At 48.9% G+C, this 18594-nt stretch overlaps 2 protein-coding genes across 2 annotated transcripts; both read left to right on the top strand.

The window, feature by feature from the left end:
- Window positions 1–5483: 5483 nt before the first annotated feature.
- Window positions 5484–9076, top strand: LOC123123495 (protein phosphatase 2C 35). Its single transcript, XM_044544012.1, has 4 exons — window positions 5484–6973; window positions 7069–7182; window positions 8226–8490; window positions 8604–9076. The coding sequence occupies exons 1-4, from the start codon at window positions 5552–5554 to the stop codon at window positions 8717–8719; spliced, it is 1917 nt and encodes a 638-aa protein (XP_044399947.1). The 5' UTR covers window positions 5484–5551; the 3' UTR covers window positions 8720–9076.
- A 2650-nt stretch (window positions 9077–11726) lies between these two features.
- Window positions 11727–16801, top strand: LOC123121112 (uncharacterized). The gene is made up of 7 exons (XM_044541043.1): window positions 11727–11738; window positions 12405–12621; window positions 12714–12828; window positions 13622–13814; window positions 14396–14495; window positions 14587–14695; window positions 15523–16801. Exons 1-5 carry the CDS (start codon window positions 11727–11729, stop codon window positions 14414–14416), a joined length of 558 nt encoding a protein of 185 aa, XP_044396978.1. The 3' UTR covers window positions 14417–14495; window positions 14587–14695; window positions 15523–16801.
- The last annotated feature ends 1793 nt before the right edge of the window (window positions 16802–18594 follow it).

Genomic DNA, 18594 nt, shown 5'->3' with positions numbered 1-18594 from the left:
GCGTCCAACTGTCAACGAGTTGACAATAACCATGCGGTCTCAGTCTCTTGCTCGTTTGTCCAACAGGCTGTACATATACGACTATACATGGACGCTGACATATTATTGGCTGGATGATTCGTAAGTCTTCCAAGGAAAAATCTTCTAGAACAACTAGCAAATCGGTTGACATACCGGTCGAGCACACCGGTGACTTTAAAATCGTTACTGCACTTATCACTCACGTGAGGAATCGCAAAGCAAAACCGATAAAACATACTCTAGCCACGTAAATGGAAGTAAAACATACTCTAGTACGTATATTAGCACCATGGATGGATGTAACAGGCCGAGCGATTAATACGTAAAGCAGCCCATGCCGCCGCCGGCCACAACTTTTACACGCCATGATTACCTTGGACGACGACCATTCACGTACATACATACGTATACGCGGCCCGGCTGACCTCGCCCGCGCCGCCGCTGCTCCACCCATGTGTGCGATCGCCGTTCACCGCTCCGGCTCCGGCCCCTCCTCCTACCACGTACGTGCGCGCGCAGCGCCACACAAAAGATGGACAGATCGGGCGGAAGGGAAGGGACGCCGTCGCCATGGATGCCGATCGCTGGGTTTGTTCCCGCATGCACGTTTGCCTTTGACCCGGGGCACGCAGCCACCGCTCCGTAGCCAGTACTACTAGTCGACCAGTCGACTGTGAACTGTCTCTTGCGGCGGCCGGTGCGTATGTATTTTTGCGGCGGTACGTACGTACGCGCGTGCGTAGGCGTCGCCTCGCCGCTGTTGTTATCGTGGAGGGAGTAATTTCTCGCGGTAGATTACGGTTTACGGGCGACTGTGAGAGTGAGAGTGAAATGGAGGGGAACTTCACCCTCGGAAATAATTGAGGACCGGGCAGCAGCTGGGCAGGTGCAGAGAGGAACAAGGAATACTACAACAAGCGCGTCCGCCAAAACGGCTGAGTTGGACGGGATCGGATCGGATGCCCCCTTGGAGTAGAGTTGCAGAACGGGAATCTGCCCAGTTGTAGCTGTAGGGAGCTGCTGCCATAGCTGACCTGCAGAGCTGGCATGCAGCGCTTGTTGACATTTTTTTCTGCCTTTCGGAAAAGGCGGAGCTACTTCGTTGACATGGCCACTTGCCAGCCAGCAGGGCCCTCCAAACACTCTTGTTTCAAACGGAACAACAACAGTGTAGTAGTACTAGCAACATCGTTCCCGAAAACGGAAAGGGAGAGCGCGCATCTAGATCCGTCCGGTCCACGGAGGAGCCGGGCTAGATCACGCAAAGGCAAAGCTGCTGCCGCATGAGCGAAAAAGTCAATGGTGGCATGCATTAGATAGATTTGAGCTCCACTTCCGATCCAGGTCCAGCACATCTTGTCCTCTTCCGGACGATTCCCAACCCGGCGCGCGAGGACGAGCGAAATCCACCCACCCCTCTGACTTGCAACCACGCGGCTCCCGCCCACGTGAACCCACCCAACCGGCCCGACCACCCCCGCCCAGCCATTCGTATAAATTTTTTAAGGGTGTGATTTGGTCTTAGTCGACTCATATTTATAATTAAGTCTTCCTTAAGTGGCATACAAGGTAGGAAAGAAAAAGAATTGAAAAGAAAATTTTACACGACTCTCAATGTATGATCCCATAAGTATATCGTCGACTGACACATAAGCAAAGTCTCAGTCGACTGCGATTTAGCAAGACTGTTTTTATTAACGTTATTGCTAAACCTCAGTGGATTGAAACTTAACGAAATATCAGTCGATACTATATTATTCGTGAGATTCTTATGTGAAGATTCGTGCAAAATTTCCTATCAACATTTTTCTTCATACAAGGAAGGCGAAGCCCATGCTTTTGTAGCATCTCGTACTGTTTTCACGCCAAAATCCCCCACTCTCTTCTTCATCCACCCCTCTCACCCAATTCCTGCCATTTTCTCCCACTTTCTTCTTCGCTCCCGCCGCCGACGCATGGAATCAGACGAGGAGATACCGGAGATGGACGTGGTGGAGGTGCAGGAGGATCCGAGCATTACCCTCGCCCAGAAGATCAACTAAGCGACGAGGCAAAATCACCGCGTCAAAGCGAAGGCTGCAAAGGAGGGAACACTCAAGAAGCGGAAGGACGGTGAAGGGCGTGCTGATGGCGTCCGTGGAGGTGGGGAAGCTAGGCGCGAACATGGTGGAGGTCGTGGCTGTTGGGGAACGTAGTAATTTCAAAAAATGTCCTACGCACACACAAGATCATGGTAATGCATAGCAACGAGAGGGGAGAGTGTGTCCATGTACCCTCGTAGACCGAAAGCGGAAGCGTTATGACAACGCGGTTGATGTAGTCGTACGTCTTCACGATCCGACTGATCCAAGTACCGAACATACGGCACCTCCGAGTTCAGCACACGTTCAGCTCGATGACGTCCCATGAACTCCGATCCAGCAGAGCTTTGCGGGAGAGTTCCGTCAGCACGACGGCGTGATGACGGTGTTGATGATGCTACCGACGCAGGGCTTCGCCTAAGCACCGCTACGATATTACCGAGGTGGAATATGGTGGAGGGGGGCACCGCACATGGCTGGGAGAGATCAACAGATCAACTTGTGTGTCTAGAGGTGCCCCCCTGCCCCCGTATATAAAGGAGCAAGGGGGGAGGCCGGCCGGCCCTTGGGGCGCGCCAAGGAGGGGGGAGTCCTCCTCCTAGTAGGAGTAGGACTCCCCTTTCCTAGTCCAACTAGGAAGAGGGAAGGGGGAAGGAAAGTGAGGGAGAGGGAGAGGGAAAGAGGGGCCGCGCCCCCTCCCCTACTCCAATTCGGACACCTCATGGGAGGGGGCGCGCCACCTCCTGGGCTGCTGCCCTCTCTCTCCCCTCAGGCCCACTAAGGCCCAATACTTCCCCGGGGGGTTCCGGTAACCCCTCCGGCACTCCGGTTTTCTCCGAAACCACCCGGAACACTTCCGGTGTCCGAATATAGCCGTCCAATATATCGATCTTTATGTCTCGACCAATTCGAGGTTCCTCGTCATGTTCGTGATCATATCCGGGACTCCGAACTACCTTCGGCACATCAAAACACATAAACTCATAATACCGATCGTCACCGAACTTTAAGCGTGCGGACCCTGCGGGTTCGAGAACTATGTAGACATGACTGAGACACGTCTCCGATCAATAACCAATAGCGGAACCTGGATGCTCATATTGGCTCCCACATATTCTACGAAGATCTTTATCGGTCAAACCGCATAACAACATGCGTTGTTCCCTTTGTCATCGGTATGTTACTTGACCGAGATTCGATCATCGGTATCTCACTACCTAGTTCAATCTCGTTACCGGCAAGTCTCTTTACTCGTTCCGTAATGCATCATCCCGCAACTAACTCATTAGTCACATTGCTTGCAAGGCTTATAGTGATGTGCATTACCGAGAGGGCCCAGAGATACCTCTCCGACAATCAAAGTGACAAATCCTAATCTCGATCTGTGCCAACTCAACAAGTACCATCGGAGACACCTGTAGAGCACCTTTATAATCACCCAGTTACGTTGTGACGTTTGGTAGCACACAAAGTGTTCCTCCGGTATTCGGGAGTTGCATAATCTCATAGTCATAAGAACATGTATAAGTCATGAAGAAAGCAATAGCAACATACTAAACGATCAAGTGCTAAGCTAACGGAATGGGTCAAGTCAATCACATCATTCTCTAATGATGTGATCCGTTAATCAAATGACAACTCATGTCTATGGCTAGGAAACTTAACCATCTTTGATTCAACGAGCTAGTCAAGTAGAGGCATACTAGTGACACTCTGTTTGTCTATGTATTCACACATGTACTAAGTTTCCGGTTAATACAATTCTAGGATGAATAAATAAACATTTATCATGGTATAAGAAAATATAAATAACAACTTTATTATTGCCTCTAGGGCATATTTCCTTCGGTGGCCAGGGTAGCGGAGCCCCGATGGTGTCGCCCACCGTGCCGACACCGCCATGGCCGGAGCATTACAAGGCTCCTTACTACTACGCCGCCACCGCCATGGCCGGAGCATTACAAGGCTCCTTACTACTACGCCGCCAAGCAGTTCGGTAGGTAGTCCACGACAACCGCATAAGCGCCGAGGCGGTACCTTGAGCATGGAGGAGGCTCATATTGCCGGTCTAGCGGGGCAGAAAATCTCAATTTTTTAACACGGACTGTCTGACTGATATTGTTTTGTGATCGGCCATGTAAACTCATACTTGCCTCTTTTTAGTTGTGATCGAGCCCGTGATCCGGCGCACGCTATGGATCGGACTTTTATTTGAATTTCAAATTATCTTTTGTTGATGGACATATACATGATAGCATTGAATTGCCGGCTCCTGCATTTGTGTCCACGGTTTGGGCCCCCTGTCCGCGGACGAATGTGGGAGGTGATTTGCGGATCAATGTTGGAGATGCCTTAATAAGGCATGTTGAACAGTAGTACTCCTTGGCCTGAGTACATGACAAAAGGGCAGCATGCATTAGCTAATGAGGCATCATATTTACACGCAAGTTCATACTTGATGTGCTAAAGTTGTGCTTTACATGTTTCGAGTCCCAAGCGTTCTTCATAGATTGTCAATGGACGATCATCTATATTGGAGCTACGTCCGAGCGCTTATATTGTTCGGCCAGGGGTTAAAACATTTCAATCACTTCATGAGCCATCGAGGGAGTTTACTCACTTGAGGATATCGACGCTGGGGTAATACCCTACTCCTGCTATGTGTTTCTTTGCTTGTCCATCGAAAGAGAAAAGGCCTTCTGCTTACAACCGACGCGGTGAGATCCTCATGTGTTCTAGTTTCCCCCCGTCCCTTGGACGGAACCCTCCGATTCCCTTTAATAGCCTCCAAGGGAGCCATTGGTTTCCATGGCCGTGTTCACGACGAGTTGATCGTCTTTGCCCATCATCCGCACGAGTTTTCTCCTTGACGTCCTAGAATGAACTGTAGTGGGTAAAGCCTTCCCGAGCGATCAAATCACCATTCACTGGCTGGTGATCTTCGATATGGAAGCTATGGGTGTTACGGATGGATGGGAGATAAGAGGGAGTACCGGCCACCCACCAACCACCCCAGTTCCGGCCGGCCACCAAAACTGCGTGCGTCGTCGTCCCCTGCCGTCACGCGCACCAGCAGCAGCACCCGGGCCGGGCCAGACGGGCGCTGGATTTTATCTTTTCTGCATGCTTCGTCATCCCTCAGGTTTCCGCACTCACCGAGAGCGGGAGTCACACGCACCACTTCCACAGGAGTCAACGGCTAGGGTGAGAGCGAGGTGGAACGGAACGGAAGCCAAGCCACCACCCGCCCCCCGACGGCCCCCCTCTTAAAATATTCCGGCATTTCATTTCAACCCCACACCCACTCCCAGCTCCAACTCCCCAAGTCAACTCTCCCCTCCGCTCCCCACCCCGCATTATAATCCCCCGCCCCTCCTCTCCTCCGCCGCCTCCCTCTGACCTCCCCCCGCCGGTCCTCCTCCCTACCCCTCCACCATCGCGCGCGCGCCATGGGCAACTCCCTCGCCTGCTTCTGCTGCGCCGGGGCCGGCGGCGTCGGCGCCGCCAAGAGCCGCCGCCGCCACGTCGCGCCGGCCGCGCTGCCCTCCGACCCGGCCTACGACGAGGGTCTCGGCCACTCCTTCTGCTACGTGCGCCCCGACAAGCTGCCCCCCGCCCACTGCTACTACCCCGCGGCCGACGACGGCGACCTGCTCCTGCCCGACGCCAAGGCGGCCGCCGAGGAGGCCACCACCTTCCGCGCCATCTCGGGGGCCGCCCTCTCCGCCAACGTCTCCACGCCGCTCTCCACCTCCGCGCTCCTCCTGCTGCCCGCCGACGACTCCACCGCCTCCTCCGGCTTCGAGAGCTCCGACTCCTTCGCCGCCGTCCCGCTGCAGCCGGTGCCCCGCTTCCCCTCCGGCCCCATCTCCTCCGCGCCCTTCTCCGGCGGCTTCCTCTCCGGGCCCATCGAGCGCGGGTTCCTCTCCGGCCCGCTCGACGCCGGGCTGCTCTCCGGCCCGCTCCCCGGCGCCGTCGCCTCCGGCCGGATGGGTGGAGCGGGCGGCGCTGTCCCCGCGCTGCGGCGGAGCCTCTCCCACGGCGGCCGCCGCATCCGCGACTTCACGCGCGCGCTGCTCGCCCGCACCGACCGCTTCCAGGGCCACCCGGATCTCGGCTCGCCCGACGCCGCGGCGGCCGTCGCCGCGTGTGGCGGGGACTCCAATGGGTTGCAGTGGGCGCAGGGGAAGGCCGGCGAGGACCGCGTCCACGTCGTCGTGTCGGAGGAGCGCGGCTGGGTGTTCGTCGGCATCTACGACGGCTTCAACGGCCCCGACGCCACCGACTTCCTCGTCTCCAACCTCTACGCCGCCGTGCACCGCGAGCTCCGCGGCCTGCTCTGGGAGCAGTCCCAGGAGGACCAGCCGGGCTCAGCGCCCAGCACCACGGCCCCGGACCACCAGGACCAGTGCACCCGCCGGCGCCGCGCGCGCCGCTCCAGGCCACCGCGCAGCGGCAGCGGCAGCGTCGACGACAACGACCAGCGGCAGTGGAGGTGCGAGTGGGAGCGCGACTGCTCCAGCCTGAAGCCGCCGACGCAGCCTCCTCCCCGGAGCAACGGCGAGAACGATCACATCGCCGTGCTCAAGGCGCTGGCGCGCGCGCTCCGCAAGACCGAGGACGCGTACCTGGGCATCGCCGACAAGATGGTGGGCGAGTTCCCGGAGCTGGCGCTCATGGGCTCCTGCGTCCTCTCCATGCTCATGAAAGGGGAGGACATGTACGTCATGGGCGTGGGCGACAGCCGGGCCGTCTTGGCGACAATGGACAGCGTCGACCTCGAGCACATCAGCGAGGGCTCCTTCGACGGCTTGTCGCCGTGCCTGTCCGCCGTGCAGCTCACCTCGGATCATAGCACCTCCATGCCGGAGGTGATTTAATTCGCTCACACCAAACATGATTCGAGCTTGAAAATTGAGTGTCTGTTCTTGGTCTGATGATGGCTTATCTGTGCCGATCAATGCAGGAGGTTCGCAGAATACGAAATGAGCACCCCGATGATCCGTCGGCGATCTCCAAGGACCGCGTGAAGGGCTCGCTCAAGGTGACCAGAGCGTTCGGCGCCGGTTTCTTGAAACAGGTTAGCTCATGCTCGATCATGTCAGTTTTTGGCATAAAAAGTTTGCGTTCCTTGAGTGATCATGATTATGCTCTGCAATTGGTTAGATGAACTACTGTTGCGCGACGGTGATTTTTCTGGAAGTAGCGTGTGATTGCTGGATGACATAGCTAGTCATGTGTCCCAAGTAATTCAATGAAATCCCTTACTTGAAACGGACACGTCAAATGTTGGGAAATCACAAAGATGGATCAGCAAAATATTTTGCCGACACTTTTGGTCAACACATAACTTAAAGTCATGATTAAGCAAAGGTCACAAAAAAAGAGCAGGCGGTCCAAAGTTTGAAAAAAATAAAATGAATCCCCTGTCAATTCAAACCTCTTTTGGACGGGAGATACGACCATCCAAGTTGAACTGACCTTGTTGACATGGACACCATAGACTAACTTTGGCCGGCGGAATTTTTCAAAGCATGACTACTGATAAGTTAGCTCAGTTCCCTGGTCACCGCGTGTACAGCCAGGTCGAACAATTGTAGGAGAAGCCACTGCTCTCCTAGAGAGAAAACGAGGGTTCATTTTACTTGTGTCCAAGTGCAAGGAATGGTGAACTTGTGCTGAAATGTGGCCGGAAAGCCAGCGGCGACTTGAGTGGCTTCCAAGGAAGGCACGTCGTTGTTTTTCTTCTCTTTGGAAGAAGAAATCGCCTCCTGCCATGTGAAAGTGTTGTCGGATTCTGTAGTAGAAATTATTCTCTATTGTCAGCTCGATCACTCCATCTTGCTGGTGGACAGGCCAAGAGGGGACGGGAGTCCCTTTCTTTGACCTGAAGTGAACAATCTGACGATATTCTTTCTTTCAGCAAGAGAACAATTGTGAGAGTTAGGCAAACATGAATCCTGTTTTGTTTTGATGCGCACTCACTCATTCTCATCGAGCTGCGTAAACTGTTTATTTTGCAAGATGATTATTCATAGCTGAAAATATTTGCATGTGTCAACTTTCGAGCAGATGAAAATCATCCTATGTGCTGACAAGAGTGGTTGCTGCTTTTTTTGACAGCCGAAATGGAACGACGCGCTGCTGGAGATGTTCCGGATCGACTACGTCGGGTCGTCGCCCTACATCACGTGCAACCCTTCCCTCTTCCACCACAAGCTGAGCACGAGGGACAGGTTCCTGATCCTCTCCTCGGACGGGCTCTACCAGTACTTCACCAACGAGGAGGCGGTGGCGGAGGTGGAGATGTTCATCGCGACGACGCCCGAGGGCGACCCCGCCCAGCACCTCGTCGAGGAGGTCCTCTTCCGGGCGGCAAACAAAGCAGGTACGAACATTGCAGTAGCTTTTGAATGAACTTCTAGAAAGATGATGGAGCTGAGCTTTTGAGCTTCATTCAGTCAATGGGCACCTTTCTCACATTGCTTGCTGTTGTTTCAGGAATGGACTTTCACGAGCTGATCGAGATCCCGCAGGGCGACCGCCGGCGGTACCACGACGACGTGTCCGTCATCGTCATCTCCCTGGAGGGCAGGATCTGGAGATCTTGCGTGTAAATATACAATAAACATACTAGTAGTAGTAGGCTAGAGAGAGGAAACGTATATACAGAGAGACAGAGAGAGAGAGAGGTGTTTTTGCGTTGCATTGCAGGCCCTGAGCAGTTCGTTCGTGTCGTGTCGTGCGCGCGGCTACTCCCAGTCCCAACTCCATCCAGTCGTCTTTCTTCCCCAGCTGCGACTGTACAATATCAATCAAACGCTGGGTCGGATCAGGTTCTGGTCATCTGGTGGGTGCTTGGCACGTCGCGTCCAGCGTGCTGAGTCACGGATGATGAGTCGGCCGTGTAAAAGAGGATTTGTTCATCAATTATTAATAACCGAGTCTGAGACCAATTGGTCGTGTTTCATTGACCTTCTGCCCTCGTCCGTCCGTGCGTGCGTGCGTCTTCTTCGCTGTCCACACCTTGCAATTGCACTTACATGCGCGTGTGTGTATCTGCACTGCATCTGCACGGGTGACCGGTTCTAAGTTGGACTTCGGCCATCTCTGGAAGAGACTTCCATGTCCAAGATCAATGAAGGGTCCGTTTATTTGGTCAGAGTAATCAATCCATTGCTGTCTTGTGTTGACCTCCCAGCTGATGGATGTCTTTAGAGCCCAGCTACCACCCAGCTGAACAATTGATTTCATCAGCAGAGACTGCCACTTGCCATCCTTATCTGCTGTCCGTAGTATGTGCATGACACTGTGGGAGCAGTAGTACCGCCCTTCTTTGAATGCTTACGCTGACATTGTGATACGTATGTGCATGTGCATGGACTTAACTCTTGTCTCTTGGATTCAGCGCCCCCACTGAAATTCTAACATCAGGTCAGAGTCTTAAATGGAATGAATGGCTGGTTGCTGGTTGACCAATAATTGGTGCTCTCTATGCTGTTCTAGAAAGAAAAGAACAGAAAAAAAAAAGCACTTGCTTGCGCGCTTCTCCTTCTGCTATATGGTTTTCAGGAGGAACGGTGGGTGACAAGCAAAGGTTTTATTCCACCAGGAAAGAAAATATGTATACAATTTGACATGAGGAGGGTGGGTCATTGCGTGCATAAAGCTTTGGTTTTATTTTTCTTCAATGGTGAGACTCAGCTATCTTCAAATGCCTGTTTCCCGAGCACTGATAGCAACAGTATCCTTAAGCAAGGGAAAGTAAGATCCAACAGATGATTTTCTGTAAGAAATGCATACCCTTCCCTCTTGAGTGGTTGCGGGGCCAAAAGAAGGTTTATATTTGCCCCACTATAGGCACTGACGTTGACCGCGATTTTCGTCACAAATTATGGACTGAAGTATTTTCGAAGCACAACCGTGTATGACACTGTTAATTCAGCAAAAAAAAAACATATCTGTCGTTGTTCAAGTCTTGTATCTACTCAAGATCATGAAGAGTGGGAGAGTAGTCTTAACAGTGAAAATACCCATCGAGTAGTCTTAAAAGGAAAAAAACCGAGAAAAGAGGCGGCGGCCTCCCCGCGCTCCTAGGCCAGCCCATCTCGGTCTCCCAATCAACGAGGGTTCCTGCGCTCTCACTGGGGAGCTCCTAATCACGAAATCACTACTTAAGGAGCACTCTTTACAAATGTCACCCGCACCTCGTCAAGTTGCGACAAGGGTCGCACTACATGTACGTCAGTTGTCCTAACTTGTGAGTTTTTTTCCCCGTAAATTTGTTTATTCAATATGTTTTCTCTCTTAACCTGTGCGTCCAAATCTTGAACCATTTTCACCCTTGGATTCCTTGCGTTGATATCTTCAAAACTAGATCCAATATTGATTTGTTTCAACAAACATTTTTTTCACTAAAAAAACGGACAAAAAAACCCAAACCGGGGGCACGTTTTGCCATTTCCGAGAGGCACGGCCGTGCCCCTCGCGGAAGAAAATCCGTGCCTCCACGAGAAGTAAACCTATGGCTCTCGTCATAAAAAAACATGTTTTTTTTCTTTTTGCTTGAGGCACGGTCGTGCCTCCACGAGAAGTAAATACGTGCCTCTCGCGACCCTTTCCGAGAGGCACTGTCGCAGAGGAAAATCTGTGCCTATACGAGAAATAAATTCGTGCCTCTCCTGGTAGGAAAGAAAAAAGAAGACGCATTTTTCCTGGTCGTGCTTCTCGCGTAAGCAAATCCGTGCCTCCACGAGAAGTAAATCCATGCCTCTCGCGGAAGGGAAAATAACGCATTTTTGTTTCATTTTTGAGAGGCACGGCCGTGCGTCTCGCAGAACCAAATCCGTGCCTCTACCGGAAGTAAATATGTGCCTCTCATCGTAAGAAAAAAAAGAAAATGTGTTTTCCCCCCTTTTGTGATAGGCACGATTGTATCTCTCATGGAAGCAAATTCGTGCTTCTACGGGAAGTAAATCTGTGCCTCTCATCGTAAGAAAAAAAGAAAATGTGTCTTCCCCCCTTTTATGATAGGCACGGCTGTGTCTCTCGTGGAAGCAAATCCGTGCCTCCACGAGAAGTAAATCCATGCCTCTCGCAGTAGGAAAAAAGAAGATGCTTTTTGCTCAATTTTTTTTGAAACTTTCTTGTAGAAAATCCGAGAAAAACCGAAAACGCATGCAGAAAAAAATTAAAAACAAAATCTGAAGATAGCGCCCAGAGCGCGACATGTGGCGGCGGCTGATAGCGCACCGCGCTCTCAGCCCACCCCAAATGACCCTTGGGGAGGCTGCCGAAGGAGCGCTCTTTTAGCGCCGATTAGCCCACGAAAGGGCACCGCAGAAAATGGTAATAAAAAGCGCGAAAAGGATCCAAAAATTACGCATCCGAGACGAATCGAACACGTGGCGTGCTTTCAGCCCACCCCAAGTGACCCTTGAGGAGCGCTTTTTCAGCCCCGATTAGTTGAAGTGACGCCCGCTACACAGCCAAGTGGGCCCCCACAAAGGGGCACCGCACAAAATGGTAATAAAAAGCGCGAAAAGAATCCGAAAAATTGCGCTCCCGCGACGAATCAAACACACGCCCTGCACTGCCTACAGTTGTTCGGTTAACCACTAATGCATGTCGTTCCAAGTGACTGAATGCGGCGCTAACAATTTTAAAACTATTATAGCCGCTCATACATGATTTTGTTTTAAAAAAATTGAAACTTCACAGAATTCAGAAAAAGGTTATGAACTTGCAGAAAAACGTTGCCTTATTGAAGAAAAGTTCATCAATTTTTAAAAATAGTTCACAAAAATTGAAAAATGCTCACCAAAATTTTGGAAAAAATTTCACCAATTTGAAAAAAGTTCATCAATTTTGAACAAGTTCAAAAATCTGGAAAAGATCATCAATTATTGAAAAAAGTTCATAGATTTTGAATTTTTTTTTGTCAAATATAAAAAGTTCATCGAATTTAAAATAAATTCATCAATTTTTAAAAATAGTTCTCTAAAAGTAATAAAAAGTTCAATGATTTTGAAAAGTAAATTTCTTTACATTTGAATTTTTTTTATCAATTTGGAAAAAGTTCACGCAAAAAAAAAGGAAAACAAAAAAGAAAGGGAAACAAATGCAGAAAACATAGGGTGCATTTTCTATACATAGAAAATTATGAAAATCATAAATCGATGAGGGAAGAAACCAGGAAGAAGAAAGAAACATAAAACGAAAATGGAAAAAAGGAAAAGGAAAGAATAAAAGAAGGAAGAGTTGAAACTTAGCATTTTTTTTAGAACAGTTGAAACTTAGCAGATCGCGCCCCGTGGCGGGGTGGTTATACCAGCGAGCCCCGGGCCCAGCGCGGGGCAGGCCACAATCGCCCTCTCGCTGAGCGGTTGCCTCGCTAAAATCGCCGAACCTGAGTGTCTCCACAGCCCACCAACTCGCGGCCTCTCCTCAACCCCACCGCCGCCGCAGCTGTCGCCGTCGCCGTCGCCGTTGCCCCACCTCGTCGCCGAGCGCTCTACAGGTGAAGGCGACCCCGACTTGCTTCCTGCGACATTGCACTTGCGTCTTCTTTTCCTCTTACGTGATCCAGTTTGGGGTTTGGGCTCCGTGCAGTGCAGGGGAATGGCGCCGGCGCCGGCGCCGCCCAAGACGGGGCTGTTCCTGGGGATCAACAAGGGTCCGGCTTCACCAAGAGCGAGCTCCCGCCCGCCCGTCCGGCCGCAAAGGGGTGAGTTTCATGCTTCCGGAATTTGTTCACTTCTGAATGATGCCCAATTTGCTTACTGTATGTATTACATTAGGCGTGTGAAAACTGAAACGCGACTAGAAATTCAGTTCTTCAGAGACAGAGAGGGTGGGAAAACGCTGAAGCTAGCCAGATCCTAGAGTGCATCTGTTGATGTGCATTTTCGTGACGGTGAAAAGGGATCGTGCAATTATTGGAGTTATCTGTTGATGTGACTTGAGCAACATAGACGGGGCCGTTCCTGGAAATTTCCACACCAATCTGTCTTTTACCTTTCCTGCAAAAAAACAAGAGAATGTGTCGTTTAGCTGCTGCGGGCACGGCGATTTTGTTTTGCCTGCTTCTTGGTGGATGGTGTCAAAATTAGCGAGACAAGCAACGATGTGTGTGGTGGCCATATAGCCTTCTCCGTTAACCACTGTATGCTATATTAAGTGATGCAAACATACAAGTTGTCAGTCTTTGACAGTTTATTTACACACAATGTTCAGGTGCCAGCCTGCAGAACTGGCTTCTATTGTCAATGGGTGCATAACTGTATATTCTTTCTCAAGTCTGATGTTACCGTTTGATTTTAGTCCGTCTGTGCGTGTTATCTCCGGGCCTCAGATTTTACTGTAAATTCTGTGCAAGTATTACCTATATTAGAAGTTTCAAGCAATATTGGTAGTGCAATTCTGTGATGAGATTATTGAAAATGACAGCCTAGTAACATTCTAAAATTGGCACTCTTTCGAACTTGATCAGGGAAGTTTACGGTTTGGCCTCCTTGCAGGGGAACTGAAATGCCGCCGGTGAAGACGGGGCTGTTCATGGGGATCAATAAGGGGCACGTTGTCACCAAGCTCGAGCTCCCGCCCCGCCCGTCCGACCGCAAAGGAATGAGTATTCTGCTTCCGGAATCTGATCAGTTCTTATGTTCAAGCTGCTTCCTTCTCTACATTAGGCGTGTGAAAATTGAAACACAGGTAGAAACTTTCTTCAGAGAGGGTGGAACAACGATGAAGCTAGTCAAATCCTAGAGTGCATCTGTTTATGTGCATGTCGTAACAGTGAAACTGCGTGTAGGGATCGTGCAATTATTGGAGTTATCTGTTGATGTGACTTAACAAACATAGACATGTCACAATGGTTTTCCATGAAATTTCCACACCAATCTATCTTTTAGCTTTCCTGCAAAAAACAAGAGAATATGTCGTTTAGCTGCTGCAGGCGCGGTGATATTGCCTGCTTCTTGGTGGGTGCTGTCAAAACTAGCGAGACAAGCAACGATGTGTGTGGTGGCCATATAGCCTTCTCCGTTTAACCATTGTATATGCTATATGAAGTAATGCAAACTTAGAAGTTGTCAGTCCTTGTCAGTTTATTTACACACATTTTTTTTTGCAAGTATACACAGAATGTTCAGGTGCCAGCCTGCAAAACTGACGTCTATTTTCTATGGGTGCATAACTGTATATTCTTGCTCAAATCTGATGTTACCGTTTGAGTTTAGTCGTTCTGTGTGTGTTATCTCCAGGCCTCAGATTTCACTGTAAATTCTGTGCAGTTATTACATACTATATGTTAGAAGTTTCAGTCTATGGCGGGGAGTGCAATTCTGTGATGAGATTATTGAGAATGACAGCCTAGTAACATTCTAAAAATTGGTACTCTTTTTTCTCATTTCAGAAAATTACCAAGAGTGTTCATTTTGTTCAGAACTTGATCAGGGAAGTTTACGGTTTGGGCTCCATGCAGGGGAACTGAAATGCCGCCGGTGCCGCTGAAGACGGGCTGTTCATGGGGATCAATAAGGGGCACGTTGTCACCAAGGTCGAGCTCCCGCCCTGCCATCCGACCGCAAAGGGTGAGTATTCTGCTTCCGGAATCTGATCAGTTCATATGTTCAAGCTGCTTCCTTATCTACATTAGGTGTGTGAAAATTGAAACACGGGTAGAAACTTTCTTCAGAGAGGGTAGAATAACGATGAAGCTAGTCAAATCCTAGAGTGCATCTGTTGATGTGCATGTCATAACGGTGAAACTGCGTGTAGGGATCGTGCAATTATTAGAGTTATCTGTTGATGTGACTTAACAAACATAGACATGCGACAATGGTTTTCCTGGAAATTTTCACACCAATCTGTCTTTTAGCTTTCCTGCTAAAAACAAGAGAACCTGCTGTTTAGTTGCTGCGGGCGCGGCCATTTTGTTTTGCCTGCTTCTTGCTGGATGCTGTCAAAATTAGAGAGACAAGCAACGATGTATGTGGTGGCCATATAGCCTTCTCCGTTAACCATTGTATGCTATATTCAGTGATGCAAACATACAAGTTGTCAGTCTTTGACAGTTTATTTACACACAATGTTCAGGTGCCAGCCTGCAAAACTGGCTTCTATTGTCAATGGGTGCATAACTGTATATTCTTTCTCAAGTCTGATGTTACCGTTTGATTTTAGTCCGTCTGTGCGTGTTATCTCCGGGCCTCAGATTTTACTGCAAATTCTGTGGAAGTATTACCTATATTAGAAGTTTCAAGCAATATTGGTAGTGCAATTCTGTGATGAGATTATTGAAAATGACAGCCTAGTAACATTCTAAAATTGGCACTCTTTCGAATTTCAGATAATTACTGAGAGGGTCCTTTTTGTTAGGAACTTGATCAGAGAAGTTTACGGTTTGGCCTCCTTGCAGGGGAACTGAAATGCCGCCGGCGCTGCTGAAGACGGGGCTGTTCATGGGGATCAATAAGGGGTACGTTGTCACCAAGCTCGAGCTCCCGCCCCGCCCGTCCGACCGCAAAGGAATGAGTATTCTGCTTCCGGAATCTGATCAGTTCTTATGTTCAAGCTGCTTCCTTCTCTACATTAGGCGTGTGAAAATTGAAACACAGGTAGAAACTTTCTTCAGAGAGGGTGGAATAACGATGAAGCTAGTCAAATCCTAGAGTGCATCTGTTGATGTGCATGTCGTAATGGTGAAACTGCGTGTAGGGATCGTGCAATTATTGGAGTTATCTGTTGACGTGACTTAACAAACATAGACACGTGACAATGGTTTTCCTGGAAATTTCCACACCAATCTATCTTTTAGCTTTCCTGCAAAAAACAAGAGAATGTGTCGTTTAGCTGCTGCAGGCGCGGTGATATTGCCTGCTTCTTGGCGGATGCTGTCAAAATTAGCGAGACAAGCAATGATGACTATATATCCTTCTCCGTTTAACCATTGTACGCTATATGAAGTAATGCATACATTGAAGTTGTCAGTTCTTGACAGTTGATTTACACACAATGTTCAGGTGCCAGCTGCAAGACCGGCGTCTATTTTCTATGGGTGCATAACTGTATATTCTTGCTCAAGTCTGATGGTACCGTTTGTGTTTAGTCCGTCTGTGTGTGTTATCTCCAGACCTCAGATTTTACTGTAAATTATGTGCAATTATCACCTATGTTAGAAGTTTCAGTCATTAATGGTAGTGCAATTCTGTGATGAGATTATTGAGAATGACAGCTTAGTAACATTCCAAAAGTGGTAGCTTTCTTATTTCAGAAAATTACCAAGAGGGTCCTTTTTATTCGGAACATGATCACGGAAGTTGCTGGATTTGCACCATATGAGAAGCGTGTCACCGAGATTCTGAAGGTTGGAAAAGATAAACCTGCACTCAAGGTAGCCAAGAGAAAGCTAGGCACACACAAGAGAGCCAAGAAGAAGCGTGAGGAGATGTCTGGTGTTCTTAGGAAGATGAGGTACGTTTCTATCTTTTGTTCCGGCAGCAGAGATGTTGCCAACTTCTAAAGACGACTCACTTTTATCTGACGGACATAAAGTTTAGCCATCAAAGCGTGTTGTGACTCTAGCCAATCATCTAAAAGTTGCTCCCAGTTGATTACGATCCACCTTCGGCATACTCCTTTAGCAATAACATTACTGTATGGACATCTATATCCGTAAGGCTTATCTTTGAATTGAACCATGTGCTCATATATGTCATTATTGCCATTATGCTAGTTAGAATTTTATTTCTTCTGGAGGAAGTATGCTACCTAATGTTAGTGTAATTCATTTGTTACATAATACCTAATTTATTGTTGAACTATATCCAAGCATGTATTGTTCAGAAGCTAGAGTACACTAGAATTTAGTCACTTCAATTGCAACTAATGTTTTCAAGGTATTAAGAAAGTTATCCTTGATGCTTTCACCATCTTATGAAAAAGTAGGCATATGGATAGTAGTACTGTAGTACTGAAGGACCATTAGTATTGGCAATCCAATCTTTTCATTTTCAGGCTGTCCTTATATTGTAGCTTCACCAAAATTTTGGAACAAGAAAGTGATTATTGACATAGACGGTATTATCTATTTCTTGATTTCTAGCTTTGTATTTGGTGGCGATTCTGCTGCTTAGTTTTTTTATTTGGCCGACTTTAAGTTGCCCGACCATACATATATAGATGCAACTGTGTAAAAACTTACCCAACCCAAATAACAACCAGCTATCTTTAGAGTTTAATCCATGACTGTAAACAAAGAATTCATGATTCTTTCGTCTGAAATTCCCAGAAATATATGTGCAACGCCATCGTTCCTGTCGCTGCTTAATCCTGTGAACAAATAATTGAGGACCATAAAGAGGTTTCCTGTCCAGCTACCGTCCACTGGTATCATCCATTTCACCACATATGGATGCTTAGCTCATGTAACATGTCCACCGTGGGATATGTTGGTGCCTGACATTACATCATCTCAAAGGATGACATGAGCGCACATAGTTATCGTCGCTTTCTACTAGATCTGCTTGTCCACGATAAGAGCCAGCCACTACACTGCTTGCGACACGTTGATGGTGCTATCTTAACCATCCGGAGAGGGACCTCGTGTGTGGGGAAGGGCATGGACAAATCGTTAAGCTAAATCTGAAAATCTGGATTGAATATCTTGATGAGAGGTTCAGGCAACTCATAGTAGTGAATATCTTGATGAGAGGTTCAGGCAACTTATAGCAGTGAATATCTTGATGAGAGGTTCAGGCAACTTATAGCAGTGAATATGCAGTGCAGAGGCTTTTATGTTGGACATTTACTTACTCTTGCCGGATGCGCTGAGGCATGACCCTGGCCAATTATACAAATTTTCATCCCAAAATCGCAGAGCTGCTGGAACCTCCGAGAGGAAGAAGTGAGTTGTTGACAAGTGTTGAAGTAGCAAAGTATAACTGACGGACGCTTCAGGCGCACATCTTTGCGGCGTGGTTCCCTCGCATCTCGTTTCACCGGATTTTGTGCATTTGATTGATGATGGAATCAACCGATGTCGAGAAAAGATGTGGCTGTCGAGCAGTTTTGATCTGGTGATTTCTTCATGGTATCTGTCCCCAGGGCGGGTCGTGTTGCTGCTTAACTGGTATGCTGATGGTCGTACACTCGTCTCCAGTTCTCAAGAATGAGAACCCAGTTGTAGAATAACCACTGAAACTCTGAAAGGGGGATCCATCCAAGAAATCTGCTGAAACTAGAGGCGTCAGCTCTCTGCATGCACGAGCTTCTGTTTCACTGAACCTGTGCAGGTAGTACGAGGGGCTGAAAATGGCCGCACCCTAGCCGTGTTCACCTGCTGGCGCAACACAACACGGCGGAGCGGGCAGGCACAGGCATCCCCGAACGCACGACCGATGTGATACGGCGACGCCGAACAGAAAGATTCCAGGCGTAACGAAATGTACGCGCCGGGGTCCCCGCCCAGGACCAGCTAGCTAGCACACAC

Source organism: Triticum aestivum, chromosome 5D (genome assembly GCF_018294505.1).
Source record: "Triticum aestivum cultivar Chinese Spring chromosome 5D, IWGSC CS RefSeq v2.1, whole genome shotgun sequence".
In the NCBI taxonomy this organism is placed as follows: Eukaryota; Viridiplantae; Streptophyta; class Magnoliopsida; order Poales; family Poaceae; genus Triticum; species Triticum aestivum.
This window is presented reverse-complemented; position numbering and strand designations above follow the sequence as displayed.